A 20,957-nucleotide genomic window follows, 5' to 3' on the forward strand; every position below is an offset into this window, starting at 1 on the left:
ATTTGATCTTTGAAACAACCAGTGAAGAAATTGCAGCAAGTCTTATTATTTTATAGAAAAACAACAGTATTTGAGGTTCAGAGATTCAGTAACTTAACCTGAAGTCTAGGCTTTAAAGTTGCAAAACTAAGGATAGAATTCTGGTATTCTGTATTAAAAAACAGTATATACATTAAGTACTTAGAACAGGGGCTTTCACCTAGAAAATATTTCCAGTGTCCCTGTTCATTTCTCCTTTATTCTTAAAATTCCCATCTTTTTGAGCATTCTTTCTCATTATTTCTGTAGTTCATGCTTTTGTACCTCTGTGCCCTTTTCACTTTAGAAAATAAAATTTTAGGCTGCATTAATTTGGTTTGTAGAGGGACAATTATATGACATGTATTAGGGCAGATGTTCTTAAATAATAAATAATTAACAGTTTGTCAACTGGGAAATTCAAGCAACTTCTATTTCTGCCTTCCTCCCAGTGTGAATCATCAGTTTAGAAACCAGATCCAAACATTTAACACACTTTTTAAGGGAAAAAAAAAAATCTAGTAAGAAATAAAAAATCTTTTATTAAATGAGAAAGTCATAGAAGTCTATGAGGATAGCTGGTATTTAAAGCATAATTTGATTATAAAAGTTGATAATGTGGATATAACTGTGACATATTTGGAAAGTATTTGTTAAATTTAAACCTGTTAAAATTTGTTGAAAGGAATGTGAAGCTGATGTAACTAATGAATCAATGGCTGAATTTTTCTTCTCACCTGAGCCTTAAGTGCCTGTGAGTTGAAAGCACTCCCAGAAAGCCGAGAAAAGCTCCAGATATTCCTAGAAAATGAAATTAAATGGTGAAGTTCTGGTATTTGCTAACTTGTTTTTGATTGTTGTCTTCTCTTTTTAGTCTGACTAAAAAGATTCCTTTACTCCTGCTGCCAGTTCAGCTCAATGTTCCTTTTGTGAGCGGGGCAACTTCAGATTTGCTCTGGATACTTTTTGATACTCTCTAAGTCTATATGTCACTTTTATTTGACCTGTCATGTTCCATGTATGGGATAGCTTCTAACTTCATATTGCACGCCTTTCAGCTAACTAGAATTCTAAAAATAACTTTTATGTGACTTATGGAAATAATTTTCCTAAAAATAATTATAGCAGGAAAAATACATAGTTAATGGTTTGTAGTTTAACACTGCATTTCGGTTTGTAAGTTGTAAAGGGATAAGCATCTCTGTTAATATATACTATATGGAGTGCTACAGAGAAACTTTTCAGAACTGCTTTGCTGTTAGTAATTATGCTTAAAATAAGATTCAGCTTTTGTGTCAGGAACACATTGTTATAAAATAAGGCTCAGGGGGCCTATTTTCCCTCCCTTACCATTTTAATAAAATATGCAATAGAATGGAAAGTAGTAAAACAAAATATCTTAGGGGGCTATATTTGGTTGTTATCCTCTATTTGAAAATTCAAGGTAAATTTATCATATGAACCCTATTAACTTAGGCTCAAATAAACTTCTGAGGTAAGGTAGACTCATGAGATCTCAACCCACATTTTTTTTTAAGCTTTTTATAATTTGTTATTATTTATTTTTGGCAGTGCTGGGTCTTCATTGCCGTGGGAGCGTCTCGTGGCGGTGGCTTCTCTTGTTGTGGGACACAGTCTCTCGGGCGCACAGGCTCAGTAGTTGTGGCACACGGGCTTAGCTGCTGTACAGCATGTGGGGTCTTCCCGGACCGGGGGTCGAACCTGTGTCTCCTGCATTGGCAAGTGGATTCTTTACCGCTGAGCCACCAGGGTAGCCCCCACAAGTTTTTTTTAAAAGACGTTTTGTTAATCAGGGGTAACTTGGAACATATTTTTAGTTTTTTAAGTTAGGCTTGGATGCTTAGAACAGCCAATAAAAAATTGTTTAGCTTTTATCATAGCCACATTATAAGAATAATAGGTCAGTTATGGGTTGAATCAACTTCTGTGGATGTATTTTAAAAATTATTATATTTTAAAACTTAATTATTATTAAGTTTTTCTCTTTGGGACAGTATTCTGTGATGTGAGAAGGATTGTTGTAGCACTTGACTCAAATACGATATACTGTGTATAATTATCAGAACTCATAAGCCAGCAACTTAAGATCTGTGTATTTAGTTGTATTAAGTTATACCTCTATTAAAACAAAACAAAACAAATTTAACATGTTTGCTTGAGGGAGGGGGAGTGGGGGGAAGAACTACCAGTGTATATTGGATCTCCTGTAACTGTGGTGGTGTTCATCCTGGGCAGGAGAGGACCATGTATGCATTTCTTACCTGTCTCCTTATTTCATGTGCAGCAGCCACTGCTGTGGGGAATAAAGGTTTCCCGCCCCACCCCCCTTGGAGTTACATTTTGCATATGTTCTTAAGTTAAATAAAAAAGCAATATGCTAAAGATTTGAAAGAGTTAAAGTTTCTGTTCGGCTTTGATGTTCTTTAGAAGGCTTAGGTTATTCAGCAAGTCAGTGTCATTGAAAAACAGCTGAACAGTTACAGTGGGCTCTTAAGATCTAGTTTTATACCATGTGTTCAATTGATGACAAACATCATTATGTTCTAGGCATTGTTCATATATTAAATCATTTAATCCTTAAAACAACCCTATATGATGGGTACTTTTATTAGCCTCTTCTACTTATTATTCAAAATAATATCCAGTAAGTGCAAGTTAAGCCTATTCTAATATTTCCTCCCTCGGTTATTCCTGTTTGGTTGAAATTATCTTAAAATATGTCATAAAAATTTTAAAGCAAAAAGTTGTATGTAAGAAAGATTTTATTTATTGATACAATTCTTGGCTTGAGAAATGTTTGCCTGAAAATTGAGGACTCATTAGTTGCTGACATCAGTTTTGGAAATACCAGTAGATTTTTCTGTTGTCTTTTTAGAAGTTTTTTAATATTTGATTAGTAAATTACTTCCATTTGGAGTTACATACATAATGAGTTTGAACTGTAACTTAACTACTGATGGCTTTGGTACCATTCTTTTTGATCCACAGTTTCATCATCTGTGGGCTTCCTTTGTGGCTCAGCTGGTAAAGAATCTGCCTGCAATGCGGGAGATCTGGGTTCGATTCCTGGGTTGGGAAGATCCCCTGGAGAAGGGAAAGTTCTGGCCTGGAGAATTCCATGGACTGTATAGTACTTGGGGTGCAAAGAGTCAGACACAACTGAGTGACTTTCACTTTCATCATCTGTGAAGTGGTAATGTTACTGCAAAGGATTGTTAGGATTAAATGAGAATGTATTTGGTATACTGTCTGGGACATGGTCTCTGTTTATCTAATTTATGATGGATGCCAAAGTGTTGAGTAAAATTTCAAACTGTATGAATAAGGAAGGTGTAAGTCTGAGGAAAATGAAAGTTTAAGAAGGCTAAATTCCTCAATTGTGTTTAAAGGAAGAATTGGATTGTTGCTCAGTAAGAGATTGCAGAGCCATGGGTTGTTGCTCTGCTAGAAACTCCCATGTTGATCCTGGCCTTTGACTCCTTATCTGTCTGATTGACTTGAACTTCCTGTCACAGCATCCTTAAACCTAGACCTAATGTCAGTCCTGCCACCTTCTGCATAAAGCTTTGTGTGTGAGCTGTACTGGACTGCTCGCTTTTTCTGAATATTTTACGTGTTGGGTTGGTCAAAAAGTTCATTCACGTTTTTCCATACCACCTATGGAAAAACTCAAAAGAACTTTTTGGCCAACCCAGTATTTCCATGTATCTGTTCTACTGTCCGTTTAGAATGTTGTAATTGCTTTTGTTTCTTCTTTTTTTCTGATGTATGACTTATTTCTTGAGGATTTCTAACATCACCTACCTACTTTGTAATTTCTAACATATCAGCTACTTTCTCTCTACCTCTGCAGAATTAATCCTTTTTCTTGCTCTTAAAACATCTTGATCTTAGGTATATATAATGGGGACTTTGGCGTAGTTGTAGGTTTGTGTGTCTGTCTTCCTTGATAGAATAGGAACTCCTAGAGTGCGGTAGTCTTTGCTTACTTAGACTTATGTTCTCAGTTTCCTGTGTACAATGTTCAGTATGTGAATGTTGAGTGCGTGTTTGGATAATTGAGTAAAGGAGGAGCTGATGAGTATCCCCATTCATGTGTAGTTACTGACAAGTATTTTTCTTAAGTAAGTTAACCAAGCCCTTTGCAACATTATTTACTTTATTTGTTAATATTCATAGTACAAGGATAAATCTAAATTTAGTCTTTGTTAAAATGACTGCATTTCAAGGGGCTTTATATTTCTGTGCTTTTAAAAAAATTTATTGACATGCAATTGGTTTACAGTGTTTCAGGAGTACAGCAGAGTAATTCAGTTATGTATGTATGTACATATATGTATTCTTTTTCAGGTTCTTTTCCATTATAGGTTATTCAAGATACTGAATATGACTCCCTGTGCTGTACAGTAGGTCCTTGTTGGTTATCTATTTTGTATATAGTAGTGTGTATGTATAAATCTGAAATTCCTAATTTATCCCTTCTCCCACTTATATGCTTTCCTGTAAGGCTGGAATCTTACTAGCATTCCCACTGAAATTAATGGTTAGGTAAGTTTGTTAGTAGTAATAAAATTTTTTTACATAAAAAATTTCTGTTGTTTTGCTCAGAAAACCTTGGCATAATTTCAGTTTATATTTTTCAGTAAAATGTATTTATAATTATTTAGTTAGAAATTCCAGATTTGTGGTAGTTGCCACTGCTTTGGGTTCCCTACTGCTGCCTCATTTTTTTTCTCTTAATTTCCATTTTCTTACGTTTGTATTCTATAAGACAGTTAAAAAATAAAGATTATTCATATTCAGGAGTTGTAGTGCTTGAGGCTTGATTTGAGCCTCTTGTCTCCTTCCTTTTTTTTTTTTTTGGTGAGTGGATACCTAAAACATTTTGGTAATTAGGAATTAGATTTTTAGGTGGGGCTGTTTTCTTATGTGAGAATAATAGATGATAGCTAATATTTGTGATGTTAAAAATGATGATCCTAATGGAACCCTTTGAGGTTGAGGGTGAATTTATGTATTCTTAAAGTGACAAAAATTATTCATGGCCTATATACTTTTATTATTATTATTTATTAAAGAAATTCAGCTTTTTAAAAAGCTACATACAAAGCTGATTGTAAGTCATACAGGGTAAGACAATATTTTGTGACGACACTTAGGAAATAGATTTGGAGATAATTAGATTATAAAACAGTTTTTTTAAACCTGTTATACAAACAGTATAGGTGATCATATTAAAACAAGCAAAAATGAGGAAAAATTATATTCCTACTACTTAGATATTATTACCTTTAGTACTTTAATCTTTGTACTTTGTACTTCAATTTTTAGTACTTTAGTACTTTGTAATCTTTCTGTCTACATATTTTAATTATACTGGTATGGTGTATATGTTTTCTTTTATTAAAATAGTATCACATTGTACTTTCTCTTTTGAAACCTTTTTTTTTTCCCAGTCAGTAATGTCTACTTATCCATTTTTGTAAATTTTCATCTCAGCCAATACTTAGATCATATTTAGAATTTCTCTAGTTGGTTCAAAAATATCCTTAGTGGCTGGTTGGTCTGAAACAGTAACCAGAACAGGGTTGATTGTACCAGTGAACTTGGCTTTTAAAACCCTAAGTCTCTATAAATCAAGGACAGCTACCCATTTCTCCCCTCTTCAGCTTTGAAATCATACTTGGATTTTTTTTAAAAAGATAATTTGAAAGATACTGGGTCATGTCCTACAGACTTTCTGAATTGTCCAGTTTATACACATAATGTCATTTAGCTTGTTCTATCTCATATCTGGTAAATTAAAATTTATATATAAGTGCTTCATGGATTCTCAGATTGAAGATAATTTGGCTCTCATAGATGATGCTGTGTCCTTCCTATTGCATCACATCGAAAGTTATGTGATCTCTACTTAACTTGCTTGGTAATGCTGAGATTGACCACTGAAATTGGGTGATGACAGTCTTTTCTGTGTGTTATTCAATTATGTTTGTCTTCTTACATTAGAAGATACATTATGTGGTGTTTTCTTACATTAGAAGATATATTGTGTGGTATTACTTTGGCTCTGTTAGAAAGTTCAGTTCCTTATTATCCACTCACCTATTGATTTAGTACCATTTGTTGATCCTTGCCTAAGTCAGTAATTTTATTAGGGCTTTCAAAGTTTGATTTTTCTGATTCTAATTGATTTTCTAAAATTTTAATTTTTATTAACTGCTGTTTTCTGTTGTGTTTGCTTTATGAAATGGAGCTATTGAGTTGCCCTGAAATAGAGTTCCTACAGGAAAAGTAGGAGAAATTCTTTATCTCTCCCTTTACCAATTTCAAAGTAAAGAAAATAACTTCCAGTAGACACTTACCAAAGCTTAAAAGTGAAAATAATTTTTTGTTTTGTTATAACTTTTTCTGTATTGAGTATCTTTATAGACTCGGGGATTTATTTCCATTTTATTCAGGATTCTTTGATTTACTACCACTTACATTTTTTCTCTGATGATCAGTTTGTCACGAATTTAGCCATTCTTCATGCTAGCTTCTATGTATGTTTGATATAGGCCACTAATGTATGTATGCTTTCCTTGCTTTCTGGCACAGAAAGATATTACCTGTACCTTCCCTGCCCCAGATCTGACATCAACTGTTTTTTCAAGGAGTTGATACCTTTTAGTGTAGTATGAGGAGAAGGCAATGGCACCCCACTCCAGTACTCTTGCCTGGAAAATCCCATGGACGGAGGAGCCTGGTGGGCTGCCGTCTTTGGGGTCACATAGAGTCGGACACGACTGAAGTGACTTAGCAGCAGCAGCAGTGTAGTATGATCAGAGAAGGCAATGGCACCCCACTCCAGTACTCTTGCCTGGAAAGTCCCGTGGACGGAGGAGCCTGGTAGGCTACAGTCCATGGGGTCACGAAGAGTCGACATGACTGAGCAACTTCACTTTCACTTTTCGCTTTCATGCACTAGAGAAGGAAATGGCAGCCCACTCCGGTATTCTTGCCTGGAGAGTCCCAGGGACGGGAGCCTGGTGGGCTGCTGTCTGTGGGGTCACACAGAGTTGGACACGACTGACGTGACTTAGCAGCAGCGGCAGCAGTGTAGTATGATATTAAAGATGAAATCAGGGTTCTAGAGGTGTTTACTGCTGCTCAGGTGACATACTCTTAGGCTGTTTCTTTGGAAAGACCTAAACAACATACATGTCTGCAAGCATGAGTTCATACTAATATTTTCAGTTATTACTTGATTTCTTGATTTTATAATGTTATCTCTTTTCTCTTACAGTAATAATTACAAACCTTCAAGTTATTAACATAACTTCATTGATTTTTCCTATAATATTAAAGGAAAAGTTTGAAGATACTAATACTGATGTCATTAGAAATTACTGGAAAAGTTTAAAATTTCTTTGTAGCTCTTTTTTCTTAGAAAACTTCCTGCCCAGAAGTACAGTAAAATTACAGTGTCTAGATAACCCTTGAAATAAATCCTTTCTCCTGGTTACCAATTTGATATTTAATCAGATTTGTTTCAGTGTGTGCTTGCCTCCTTGCCCTCCTCTTCTCTATGAAGCAACCATTTTTATTAGTCTCTCAATTATCTGTATGTGTGTTGGAGCATTCCAATTCAGGCAAATATATGTGTAAAAAATTAGTTTATAAAGTATTTCTTTATACAAAGGTAGCATACTATATACCGTTATGCACATTTTTTTTCTTTAAAATATTTTGTAGATCTGTCCAAGCAGTACTAATAATTATGTAGAACATATAGTAAATAGGTAATCTTTTCTTAAATTACAGTATCAAAATGAAAGGTTTTAGTAATTTAAGTAGTTATTTTGGATTGAAAATAACACTGAAATAAGCTCACTAATGTGAATCCAGCAGAAATTAAAAAGATCTCTAGAAAGGCACTGGATTTGATGAATTTTGTATTGTATTTGGAAGATAAATGGGTCCAATATGTGAGCATATAGCTTTGGAGATAGTCTTGAGTGGTTTAAAGCAGTTAAGATTGGCTGGTTTGAAACATCTGTGTCAGAAAATCATGAGATTTGATGGCACTCAAGAAATGAGAGCCAGTTTGATGGGCAAAATACTCAGATATGTGGATAATCTGTGCTGCTTTATAGTTTTATATAAATTTTTCTTGAGTATACAAGTTTGTTTTATGCAGCTGTTGTATATAAGTTAATAGAATGGCCACGCTAAGTATTGATTACCTTGTTTGGATATGAGATTAAATTTCTACCTCAGTTCAGTATTATCATCATCAATACCAAGGGTTAAGATACATCATTGTGGTTTTCTCAACCTCCTCACCAGGTAGAATAGGAAATTGAAGTCTAGGTGAGTTGTCCAGTTTACGTATCTGATTAGAGGAATAACCTGTTCTTAAATCTAATTTTCTAACTCTTAACTGTATCTACTTTTCTCTGAAAAATGAGAAATTGTGCAGCTGTTTCTTGTTTCGTTTTTATTTTGATTTTTGGATTTTGTCTGGATATTTTAGTATTGTAAATATGAAAGTTACCTTTTATCTTAGATGCATTCTAAACATACTGAGTAGAATTTAAAAATCACTGTCATATGATTGATTGTGTGTTAGTTGCTCAATCATGTCCGACTCTTTGTGACCCCATGGACCGTAGCCCACCAGCCTCCTCCATCCATGGGATTTTCCAGGCCAGAATACTGGAGTGGGTTGCTATTGATATTTTTTGGGGTCAGTGTATTTACCTGTATTTCTTCATTACACATGATGGCTTATAAGTAAATACATACGACAGTGTTATTATTAACATGGTTTGTAGTGGGGAAAACTTTTCATAATCAGCTAATGTTTTAAAACATTTACATGCAGTTTGCATTGTATATTTCAGTGAGGTAATGTTTTAAAATGTGTGCATGTGGTTTGCACTGTTGCATATTTCCTTAACTTAAGCACGCAGATATTTATCCAAACATTATTGCTATGGGGTTTCCTGCAGAAAGACTTGAAGGCGTATACAGGAACAATATTGATGATGTAGTAAGGTAAGAACTTTTTAATTTTCTGTTTCAAATATTGGTATATATTCATGTTGTATTTTCATTTAGGAAAATTTCTAAACCACAGAAAAACATGTACTTTTTGATGTTAAGTTTATTTTTATTATGTTGATCTATAACTGCTTTGTTTATTTTGCTTCATGTACCTACTGGGCGTCAGTGGGATAAAACTCATTAGATAAGAACTGACTTTTTGCATAATCAGGTATATGTGTTATGATTTCATGGACTCTGTAAAATGCCCCTCATCAGTTTAATATCTGGGTTCCATTGCACTATGACTTTTGTCTTTTATTTCACAATTGGGTATTAGCCTTAAAATCCTTGAGTGGATTTATTCACTTAAATTTATTTATGCTAGGGTATACATAAATGATGTAATTTTACATAGAACAGTTTATAATGAGGCATAAATGTACAAAGGACCTGGAGAAGTATTTAGTACAGGGGATCTGGAAAGGAATTTGTTAGACACCAAAGCCTGGGTGTTTGCTTTTCAGTTTTTCATCATTTTTAAAAGGAATTATCATTCATATCTGAGTAATATTTCTCAAGGCTCATTTAAATAGCCTTAAATACATTTATGACCTAAGAGTACGTAATATATTTTATGAGAGAAGGAATTTGTGTCTGCTTTGTAAATAGTCAATGTTTTCTAATTTCAGAGCAAAAAATATGTGTATAAATAAACTGTAAAATGTCAGTAGGAGGTGTAATTGGCTTTTAAAAGTTTAAATTTTCTATCATTCCTTGTACTCTCTTTCAAAAGTATCCTTTTTGGAGACTTCCAGTTTAAATGTGTGGTGGTTATGAGAACTAAATTTTTATAATGGGCAGGAAAGCACTTTATAAAGCATTATGCAGATATAGAATTCTTTTTAAATAGTTGTCTTAGTATTTAAAACTATCTATATACTCTTATATGAGCCAACCATAGTTTTTTTCAGTAGTTAGTTTTTAGCAATTTGCTTTGAACCAAAGTATGTTTACATTTTTGCAGTATTGAGTTGTATCCAGTTGGGTTTTTGTAGTGCTTATATTGTGTTCAGAATTAAACTTCAGTATTGACAGAAAAACTCCCAAACTACTTTGTAGTTGGTACATGAGGCTGTCACAGGAATGATTTAAGAGCTTGCGATTAAGAAATGAATTTGCCTTCTAGTAGTTGAACAGGACACAATGGAAGAATGGGAGCAACAGCTTGATGCGGCTTAGTCAGTGTTAATACCAATCTACGGAAATACAATGATTGATAGCAAAAAGATTAAGAGAAGTAAATTTTGACTCAAGAGATGGAGAATCTGGGAAACGAGCAGTGCTGTCATGAAATATGTTTGCTGCTTCGGTGAAGGAGTGTTTATTAGGCCTCTTTATGGCCTAGAAGAAACATTTCTAAAGTTGATCTACTTAACATTACTGTAATTCTATATTCAACCAACTACTAATTCAAACAAGTCAGATTGATACTCATATAGAAAAAGAGTATGAATACTCTTGAGCTCTCCTCTAGATACATTTTCCAGTCACTGTAAGAGTATCCTTGTGGTAAATTAATTTGATGTGCTAATTTCTGCATTGTTCTCTTCTGAATGTGAATGTGTTTATTCTGACTGTGGATTAATACTGAGGCTGACTGATATCTTTCGGGTTACTGATAAGTCCAGTTTCTGGCTCTGTATGTATGATTTACACATGATCATCGGATCTTTGGTGGTGGTGGTGTATTGTTTTGTCACTACAATGTGTTTGACCCATGGACTGCAACATACCAGACTTCCCTGTCCTTCACCGTCTCCCAGAGTTTGTTCTAATTCATGTCCATTGAGTCAGTGATACTACTTAACCATCTCATCCTCTGCCCACTTCTGCTGCCTTCAATCTTTCCTAGTAACAGGGTCTTTTCCAGTGAGCCGGCTCTTCACCTCAGGTAGCCAAGTACTGGAGCTTCAGCTTCAGCGTCAGTACTTACAGTGAATATTCAGGCTTGATCTCCTTTAGGATGGACTGGTTGGATCTCCTTGCAGTCCAAGGGATTCTCAAGAGTCTTCTTCAGCACCACAGTTCAAAAGCATCAGTTCTTTGGCACTCAGCCTTCTTTATGGTCCAACTCTCACATCCATACATGACTACTGGATAAACCATAGCTTTGACTATACAGACCTTTCTCGGCAAAGTGAGATCTTTGCTTTTGAATACACTGTCTAGGTTTCTCATAGCCTTCCTTCTAAGGAGCAAGCATTTTTAATTTCATGGCTGCCTTCCATAGTGATTTTGGAGCCTAAGAAAGTAAAATCTGTCACTGCTTCCACATTTTCCCTTTCTATTTGCCATGAAGTGATGGGGCTAGATGCCATGATCTTAGTTGTTCCCTCCCCCCCGCCCCAGTTTCTTTATTATTTCTAAAACAAAAAGTTAATAGAGAAGTTATAAATCTTCATATAATCTTTTAGTTTTTTGAATGTTGAGTTTTAAGCCAGCTCTTTCACTCTTCTCTTTCACTCTTATCAAGAGTCTCTTTAGTTCCTCTTCGCTTTCAGCCATTAGGGTGGTATCATCTGCATATCTGAGGTTGTTAATATTTCTCCCCGCAATCTTGATTTTAGTTTGTGATTGACCCAGTCCAGCGTTTTGCATGATATATTCTGCATATAAGTTAAATTAACAATATACAGCCTTGTCATACTCCTTTCCCAATTTTGAACCAGCCCATTGTTCCATGTAAGGTTCTAATGGTTGCTTCTTGACAACAGGTTTACCTTGTTTACAACAGGTAAACCTGTCAGGAGACAGGTAAGGTGTTCTGGTATTCCCATCTCTATAAGAATTTTCCGCCATTTGTTGTGATACACCCAAAGGCTTTAATGTAGTCAATGAATCAGAAGTATATGTTTTTCTGGAATTCTCTTGCTTTTCCTATGATCCAGTGAATGTTGGCAATTTGATCTCTGGTTCCTCTGCCTTTTCTAAACACAGCTTATACATCTGAAAGTTATTAGCTCACATACCACTGAAGCCTAGCTTGAATGATTTTGAGAATAACCTCACTAGCATGTGAAATGAGCACAATTGTATGATGGTTTGAACATTCTTTGGCATTGCCTTTGATTGGAATTGGAATGAAAACTGTTCTTTTCCAGTCCTGGGGCCACTGCTGAGTTTTCCAAATTTGCTGTCATATTTAGTGCAGCACTTTAACAGCATCATCTTTCAGGATTTGAAATAGTTCTGCTGGAATATGTTTGTAGTAATGCTTCCTAGGCCCACTTAACTTCACATTCCAGGGTATCTGGCTCTGGGTGAGTGTCCATACCATCATGGTTATCCATATCAGTAAGACATTTTTGGTATAGTTCTTCTGTGTATTCTTTCCACCGCTTCTTTTTTCTTTTTCACTGCTTTTTAATTTCTTCTGCTTCTGTTGTCCTTGCCATTTCTGTCCTTTATTGTACCAATCTTTCTTTGAAATGTTCCCTTGATCTTTTCATTTTCTTGACGAAATCTCTGGTCTTTCCCGTTCTATTGTTTTTCTCTACTTCTTTGCAGTGTTCATTTAAGAAAGCCTCCTTATCTCTCTTTGCTATTCTATGAAACTCTGTGTTCAGTTGGATATAACTTTACCTTTCAACCTTGCTTTTCACTTCTCCTCTTTCCTGAGCTATTTGTAAAACCTCCTTAGACAACCTTCTTGCATTTCTTTTCATTTGGGATGGTTTTAGTCACTGCTTCCTATACAACGTTAAGTTATAATAACTCCATCAAGAAAATACTGTGCTGGGAAGTATTTTGAAAATCTGTCATCTTCTGACTTCAGAAACCTCTACCGTTATGCCTCTGAATTAAGATTCATAGACATTTGGCTTGTAATCAGGAACAGCGGTTGAGGTTTATTCTGTCTGCTTTAATGTATCTAGTTTATTTTATCTAGCTTTTGACGTTTTCAGATGTCACTCTTAAAAAAAGGTTTATCCAGTGGTTACTTTAGCCAACTGATCTTGTCACCAACTGGTCTTGTCACCCTAGTGAATAATGGTTACAGCACATAAAAATGAAAAATCATCAACTGAAGATAATAACTATACTGTACTTGTTTTGTTTTTTCTTTTTTTTTGATCAGTGGATAAATGGCCAGTAATGCTCTGCTGTTATCAGTTTACCCCTCCCCCCTTAGTTTATGAGAAAGGGTGAACAGTGACCATGAAGGAAGATGTATCTTTTCCTATGAGCTAAAATGAAAATGAATAATTCTTAAGTAGTTTGTGTGTTAGGATTAACCTCTCCGTGGAAATGACCATCTCTGGTACTTAGATAATTGATTTCCTTGAATGACTTGCACGATATTGGACTTCAGTTCAGTCACTCAGTTGTGTCCAACTCTTTGCGACCCCACGGACCTCAGCACACCAGGCCTCTCTGTCCCTCACCAACTCCTGGAGTTTACTCAAACTCACGTCCATTGAGTTGGTGATGCCATCCAACTGTCTTATCCTCTGTCCTCCTTCTCCTCCCACCTTCAATCTTTCCAGCATCAGGGTCTTTTCAAATGAGTCAGTTCTTTGTATCAGGTGGCCAACGTATTGGAGTCTCAGCTTCAGCATCAGTCCTTCCAATGAATATCCAGGACTGATTTCCTTTAGAATTGACTGGTTGGATTTCCTTGCAGTTGAAGGGACTCTCAAGAGTCTTCTCCAACACCACAGTTCAAAAGCATCAATTCTTCAGTGCTCAGCTTTCTTTATAATTCAACTCTCACATCCATACATGACTACTGGAAGAACCATAGCTTTGACTGGACGGACCTTTGTTGGCAAAGTAATGTCTCTGCTTTTTAATATGCTATCTAGATTGGTCATAGCTTTTCTTCCAAGGAGAATTTTTTAATTTCATAGCAGTAGTCACCATCTGCAGTGATTTGGGAGCCCCAAAAAATAGTCTGACACTGTTTCCATTGTTTCCCCATCTATTTGCCATGAAGTGGTGGGACCAGATGCCATGATCTTAGTTTTCTGAATGTTGAGTTTTAAGCCAGCTTTTTCACTCCTCTTTCACTTTCATTAAGAGGCTCTTTAGTTCTTCTTTGCTTTCTGCCATAAGAGTGGTGTTATCTGCATACCTGAATTTATTGATATTTCTCCCAGCAATCTTGATTCCAGCTTGTGCTTTACCCAGTCTAGCATTTCTCGTGATGTTGGAGACACTAGTACTAATCAGTAGTGATTTTTTTTGTTTTTTGTTTTTTTTTTGGTTCAAAGATGGTAACACCTCAGTGAAAAATGTCTTTATTTTCTTATATCTTTTCTGTTAACAGTAAACTTTGGGATTTAGAAACTGGGATATCTAAAGAGTATTTAAAATTACCTTTTCTTCTTTAATCCCGTGTATCTCCTATGATTCCTATGATTTTCCCCCAAACAAGAAATATTGTGCAGAATTCAGACTTTGTTGTTGCTGTACACTATTGCTTTGAGTAAAACACATATTCCAGATACCTTCATGCTTAAAGTTTTAACTGTTTATGGATATAATTCGTTACAGCAATGTAAGATTTTATACTTGAGGTATTCAAATATTTAACTTCTCCTTTTGAGGTTACCTCATGGGATCAGGAATTAATGTAAAAAATAAGAGCGGAGGAAAAGTGAACCAAGTTGAAATTTTTTTACTATCTTTACTGCAGGTGTTTTCTTTAATAAGGAGTTAGAATTGACAGGGCAAGACAGGGTCATTTCATAGAACGGAAATTGAAAAACTAGCTCTTCGCAGATCGTTTTTTCTTCTTTTCATCTTAATACTGCCTTCTCTCTCCTTTCTTTCTTGCCTCTAAAATTCTTGCTCTGACCAGTTGGTAATATGAAACAATGTTTTATTTGGGTGATTTATTATTCTTTGATATGTACATTAATTTTATTTCTCAGGTTAATAGTGAAGTTATCTATTAATAATTTATATGTTACCTGTATAAATCTAGGCAATCTTTAACAAATTGGTGATGCTTCATATGTTTAGCAGACATAGTTTGAGAATTGTTCTGTATGTAATAAATCATAGAAGTGTAAGTGTAATAGAGGTGAACTGGCTTTCTTACTGCAGAACCTTTAATGTGCTATTCTGCATTGTAATTCTCCCAAAATGAAATTCTAACATGTTCCTTTCCTTTTTTTTTTTTTCCCATTTCTTTCCCTTTCTCTTCCCCTCCTTCCTTTCCCCTTTTCTTCCCCTCCTTCCTTTCCCCTTTATCTCTTTCTTTTCCTTTGTAGTATAATAAATAACATTTCTCTCAACAGTGTTCCATGGAGCACAATTTTGGAAATGTTGAAATGAAAAAAGTTGCATGTAACAATATTTTCCTCTTTTCTGTCATTAGGAAATAAATTACTTCCTCCTCTTTTATTGGAAAGATCAGCTTTTTCACCTGTGTATAAGCAGCCATATTGCAGATTCAAAAGTCCATCTTCCCTTTTCCTGTTTTATACATTTTCTTCCTGAAGAAACTTTTCAAATATTCTTCTCTTAATCATGTACTGATCTCTCAATCAACCTTACGTTGATTTTCAATAAAAAAAAGGACACATTTGTTTTCTCAACATTACCATTATTGGTTATTCAGTTTAAAAAGGTTTAAAAAAGATTATTTATAGGAAAGCTTCAAAAATAATTTAGGAGGATATCAATTCCCTTCTCCCTTTCCAACAACTTTTGACTTCTTCCCTCATTGCCTCTCTGTTTCTTGCTTCCTTTTTTTCTTTATTCAGATGCAAATCACATAACATGAAATCGCCCACTTCAGAGTGTACAGTTCAGGGACATTTAGTGTCTTCACAATGTTTTTTCTTTTTTTTCACAATGTTTTATGACCACCACCTCTGTCAAGTTCTGAAACATTTTATCGCCCCAGAAGAAAACCCTGTCCTCAGAGACGACTCTTACTTCTTTTGTTGGTTTTTATTCTTTACAAATCACAGAGCCATGATGGATTTGACAATGATTAAATTATCTGTACCAATCCAATTTCTGTTAGGTTAATAATAGGTGACATTTATTTGCATTTATTTATATATATGTGTTACTGTTGCATAAGCAGTTTGCGTGTGTTCTCATATTAAATTGCTACAGTAAACCTATCTCCATTTCTTAGATGGTTTAAAAGAAGCTAACTTCCCCAATTGCCACAGCTGGTAAGAATAGGCTGAGGATTGAGGACAGGTCTTTCAGATTCCAAAGCTGATTTCCTTAATAACCATAAAATCTTCTATATCAGAGGACAAACACTGGAAACTCCTGGCTCATTTAGCCTGTTGATGTCCTTGTTTGGCCTAACAGTGTTGGTCCCCACTCAGTGTGGGAAATCATCTAGGAAAGTCTTTTCTGGTATCATACTAGAACATTTCTCAAGGATTTGAGTCTCTAGATTGAAAAGACCTACATAGTGCCAAGCACAGTAAGTGAAAACAGGTCAACACCAGGCAAATTATTAAGAAGTTAAAAAAAAAAAAAAACCAAGAAGAATGAGAATTTCTCAAAAGCTTTCAGGGTCATTTAGAAAGGATTAGGAATCTGGTTTTTCCAGTGGTCATGTATGGATGTGAGAGTTGGACTGTGAAGAAAGCTGAGCACAGAAGAATTAATGCTTTTGAACTGTGGTGTTGGAGAAGACTCTTGAGAGTCCCTTGGACTGCAAGAAGATCCAACCAGTCCATCCTAAAGGAGATCAGTCCTGGGTGTTCATTGGAAGGACTGATGTTGAAGCTGAAACTCCAATACTTTGGCCACCTGATGCGAAGAGCTGACTCGTTGGAAAAGACCCTGATGCTGGGAAAGATTGAGGGCAGGAGAAGGGGATGACAGAGGATGGGATGGTTGGATGGCATCACCGACTCAATGGACTCTGGGAGTTGGTGATGGACAGGGAGGCCTGGCGTGCTGTGGTTCATGGGGTCGCAAAGAGTCGGACACGACTGAGCGACTGAACTCAACTGAACTGAGGAATGTCAGTAGCATCTAACTTCTCAGCAGTAGAATTAAAGATAGAATATTGAGGAACAGCACTTCAGATGTTCTGCAGTCAACCTGGAATTCTATATCCAGCCAAACCATCAATCAAGTGAAAGAGTAGGAAAAAAAGACACTCAATGGATTGAACAAAAAAATTTTTCCTTGTAACATCTCTTAGGCGATTAGTAGATGATGTGCCCTAGGAAAACAGGGAGAGAAACCATGAAAGAAAAGAAAAGGGCTTCGACAAACTGAGAATCCAACGGAGAATCCAACTCAGAAACCACAGTCAAGTCCCAGGGTGACAACAATACCACAAAGATAAAGAGCAACCAGTTCTGATTAGAGCAGTAGGACGGAAGGCTTTCAGGGAAGGACGGTATAGGTGGGTAATGAAATAATATTAGCTGGGAGAAAATATCATAAGATTCTTAGGAAATTTGGTGAATTAGAAACAGGAAACAATTTTAACATCTGTTGATTTAACCCAAAGTTGTGATGTTACCATTTAAAGGCGATTAAGAGAAGTGAAGCGTGTGTTGGGAATACTACTGGTTTTGTTAGCCTTCTCAACCAAGGCAGAAAATATGTAGGTAATTGATAAATCTACAAGAAGCACTGTTGTTTATCTTATATAGAAATGATGACTTAAATACCAGGAAAAGGAATTCTAATACTGGAGGGTAGTTACTGTTGGGGAAAAAACATGGGTTTGAGGATGAAGAGTGATGGGAGATGAGTATTTTTTTTCTATTATGGTATATTATATATATATAGGGTAATTTATCATTTCAACTTTTTTTTAACTGTCCAATTCAGTAGCATTAAGTATATTCACATTCTTGTATAATTATCACCACTGTCCATCTCTAAAACTATTTTATCCATACTGAAATGTTGTACTATTTAAATAGTAACTTCCCATTTCCCCTGCTTCCAGCCCCTGAACCACTGTTATATTTTCTGTTTCTATGTATTTGACCATTCTAGGTACCTTATATAAGTGGAAACATATAATATTTATCTTTTTGTGGCTTATTTTACTTCGTTTCACCCATGTTGTGGCATGTGTCTTTCTGTTATATGTATATACCACATTCTGTTTATCTATTCATCTGTTGATGGACACTTCGGTTACTTCCACCTATTGACTATTGTAGATAATGTTAATATGAACATGGATGTACCAGTAGCTGTTTGAATCTGTAGTTTGAATTTAAGTGTACACTCAGAAGTGGGATTGCTGGATCAAATGGTCATTCTATGCTTGCTTTTTTTGCAGAGCTATTGTACTGTTCTCAACAGTGGCTGTATCATTTTACATTCCTACCAGCAACGCACAAGTGTTCCAACTTCTCCAAACCCTCACTGCCAACACTTGATATTTTCCGGGGTTTTTTATTTTGTTTCTTCATTAGGGGTTTTTTGGATAATAGCTGTCCTAATGGGTATAAAGTGATATCCCATTGTGGTTTTGATTTGCATTTCTCTGATGATAAACGATGCTGAGCATCTTTTCATGTGCTTAGTTACCATTTGTATATCTTCTTTGGAGATATGTCTCTTTGAGCCCTTTGCTAGTTTATGAATTGGATTTTTTGTTTGTTTGTTTTTGAGTTCTATATATGATGGGTGTTAATCATTTACTGGATAATGTGATTTGCAAATATTTCTTTCCATCCTATTGGTTGCCTTCTTACTATGTTGATATTGTTCTTTGATCCATAAAAGTTTTATTTTGATGCAGTTATTACCTTTTTTTTGTTGCCTGTATCTTTGGTGTTGAATCCAAGAAATCATTGCTAAATTCAGTGTCATGAATTTTTCCTGTCTTTCCCTTTAAGAGTTTTATAGTTTTGTGTCTTTGGTGTAGTCTTTTATCCATTTTGAGTTATTTTTTGTATATGATAAAAGATAAAGGTCCAACTTAGTGTTTTGGCAAGTGGATATCCAGCTTTCCTTTCCCATCACCATTTGTTGAAAAGACTCTCCTCTCCCTATTGAATGAATGGTTTTAGCACATTGACCGTATATGCAAAGTTTTATTTTTGAGCCCTCCAGTCTATTCCATTGGTACATGTCTGTCTTTGTGCCAGTGCCATGCATTGTTGCATGTGTGCTCAGTTGTGTCCGACTCTTCTGCAACCCCATGGACTGTAAGCTCACCAGGCTCCTCTGTCCATGGACTTCTCCAGGCAAGAATACTGGAGGGAGTTGCCAATTGTAACATTATACAAAGTACCTTTTAAAATTGGGAATTGAGTCCTACAACATTGCTCTTCTGTTTCAAGGTTAATTTGGCTACTTGGGTCCTGTGAGAGTCCCTGAGTTTTAGGATGGAAGTTTTTATTCATACAAAAAGTTGTTGCAATTTTGATAGGAATTGCATAGTATGATGTTGAAACCTTAATAATACAAAGTCTTCTAATCCAGGAATATGGGATATCTTTCTATTTATTTAGGTCTTTGATTTTCTTTAGCAGTATTTTTTAGCTTTCTATGTACAAGTATTTCACCTCCTTGGTTAAGATAATTACTAGGTATTTTATCCTTTTTGATGCTATCATAAATAGCATTGTTTTTTTTTAATTTCCCTTTATGGATTGTTTATTATTGTATATAAATGCATCTGATTTTTGCATGTTAATTTTGTATGCTGCTACTTTGCTGAATTTATTTATTCTGACAGGTTTTTTTTTGTATGTGTGTTTGTGGCATCTTAAGAATTTTCTTTGTATAGGATCATGTCATCTGAAAACAAGTAATTGTACTTCTTTCCGATTTGAATGCGTTTTTCCTTCTTGCTTAATTACTCTGGCTTGAACATTCAATACTTTGTTTGAATTCAGTACTTTGTTTGAATAGAAGTGGCAAAAGTAGGCCTCCTGCCTTGTCATTTACTTCAGAAGAAAAAACTTGGTCTTTTATCTTAGCATGTCATATTAGCTGTGGAGTGGGTTTTTCTTAAGAGCCATGTTCACAGCTGTATTGAGCGGAAAGTACAGAGATTTCCTGTATACCCCCTACTCTGTGTGCATAGCTTCCTCACTATCAGTGTCCTCAACCAGAGTGGCACATTTGTTAAATTGATGAACCAACATTCACTCATCATTATGCAGAGTCTATAGTTTATGTTATGGCTCACTCTTGGTATTGTGCAGCCTGTGGATTTGTGGAAATTATGTAAGTACACATCCGTTACTATAGCATCATACCGAGTAGTTTCACTGCCCTAAAAGTGGTCTCTGTTTTGCCTGTTCATCCATCTCTGTCCCCAGCCTCTGGCAACCACTGATGTTTTTATGGCCTCCACAGTTTCAGCTTTTCCAGAATGTTACACAGGCAGAATTATCCAGCATGTAGCACACAGAAACTCTGTTCCTATTCAGTATGGCAGTGTATGAAAAATCCACAGCACACAGTATGATGTAGCTACTTTGGGAAGATTGTGGTTTCTTACAAAGCTACACCTAATTTCTATAATCAAGCAGTACACCCCTTTGGCTGTTTACCCAAAGAAGTTGAAGACTAATGTTCACACAGAAAGACTTACATTCATCCTAAGCATGGGTGTCATACTTCTTAAATGCCTGGCTCCTGGAAGAAGAAAAGGGAAAAGAAAATAGGCTATGGATCTTTAAATTCCCTGGAAGCCATCTCTGTTGTTGGGGATTGCAGCAATGGCAGCCTCCTTGTGTCTGCACATTCATAATCATAATCAGAAGCAGCCGTCAAGGATCAAGACACAGATCTCTATTATTTGGAGGACGGACTCCCACAAGCTGCATCAGACTGCTCTAGGAATACATGTGTGGCTGCCTGCTGGGAGGGGACGGTGGGTGGCTAACTACTACCACACTAGGAGTTGAAAT

At 35.7% G+C, this 20,957-nt stretch overlaps 1 protein-coding gene across 2 annotated transcripts in view; it reads left to right on the top strand.

Annotated features, from left to right (window-relative positions):
- The window catches only part of PTEN (phosphatase and tensin homolog), a 99,529-nt gene that overhangs the window by 19,949 nt on the left and 58,623 nt on the right, over positions 1-20,957 (top strand). For both annotated transcript variants that reach the window (XM_043926808.1, XM_043926807.1), the window contains exon 2: positions 8,997-9,081. In XM_043926808.1, coding sequence (XP_043782743.1) covers positions 8,997-9,081 — 85 coding nt within the window. The remainder of the gene's footprint in view (positions 1-8,996; positions 9,082-20,957) is intronic.

The sequence above is a fragment of the Cervus elaphus genome, chromosome 15 (assembly GCF_910594005.1).
Source record: "Cervus elaphus chromosome 15, mCerEla1.1, whole genome shotgun sequence".
NCBI classification, from domain to species: domain Eukaryota; kingdom Metazoa; phylum Chordata; class Mammalia; order Artiodactyla; family Cervidae; genus Cervus; species Cervus elaphus.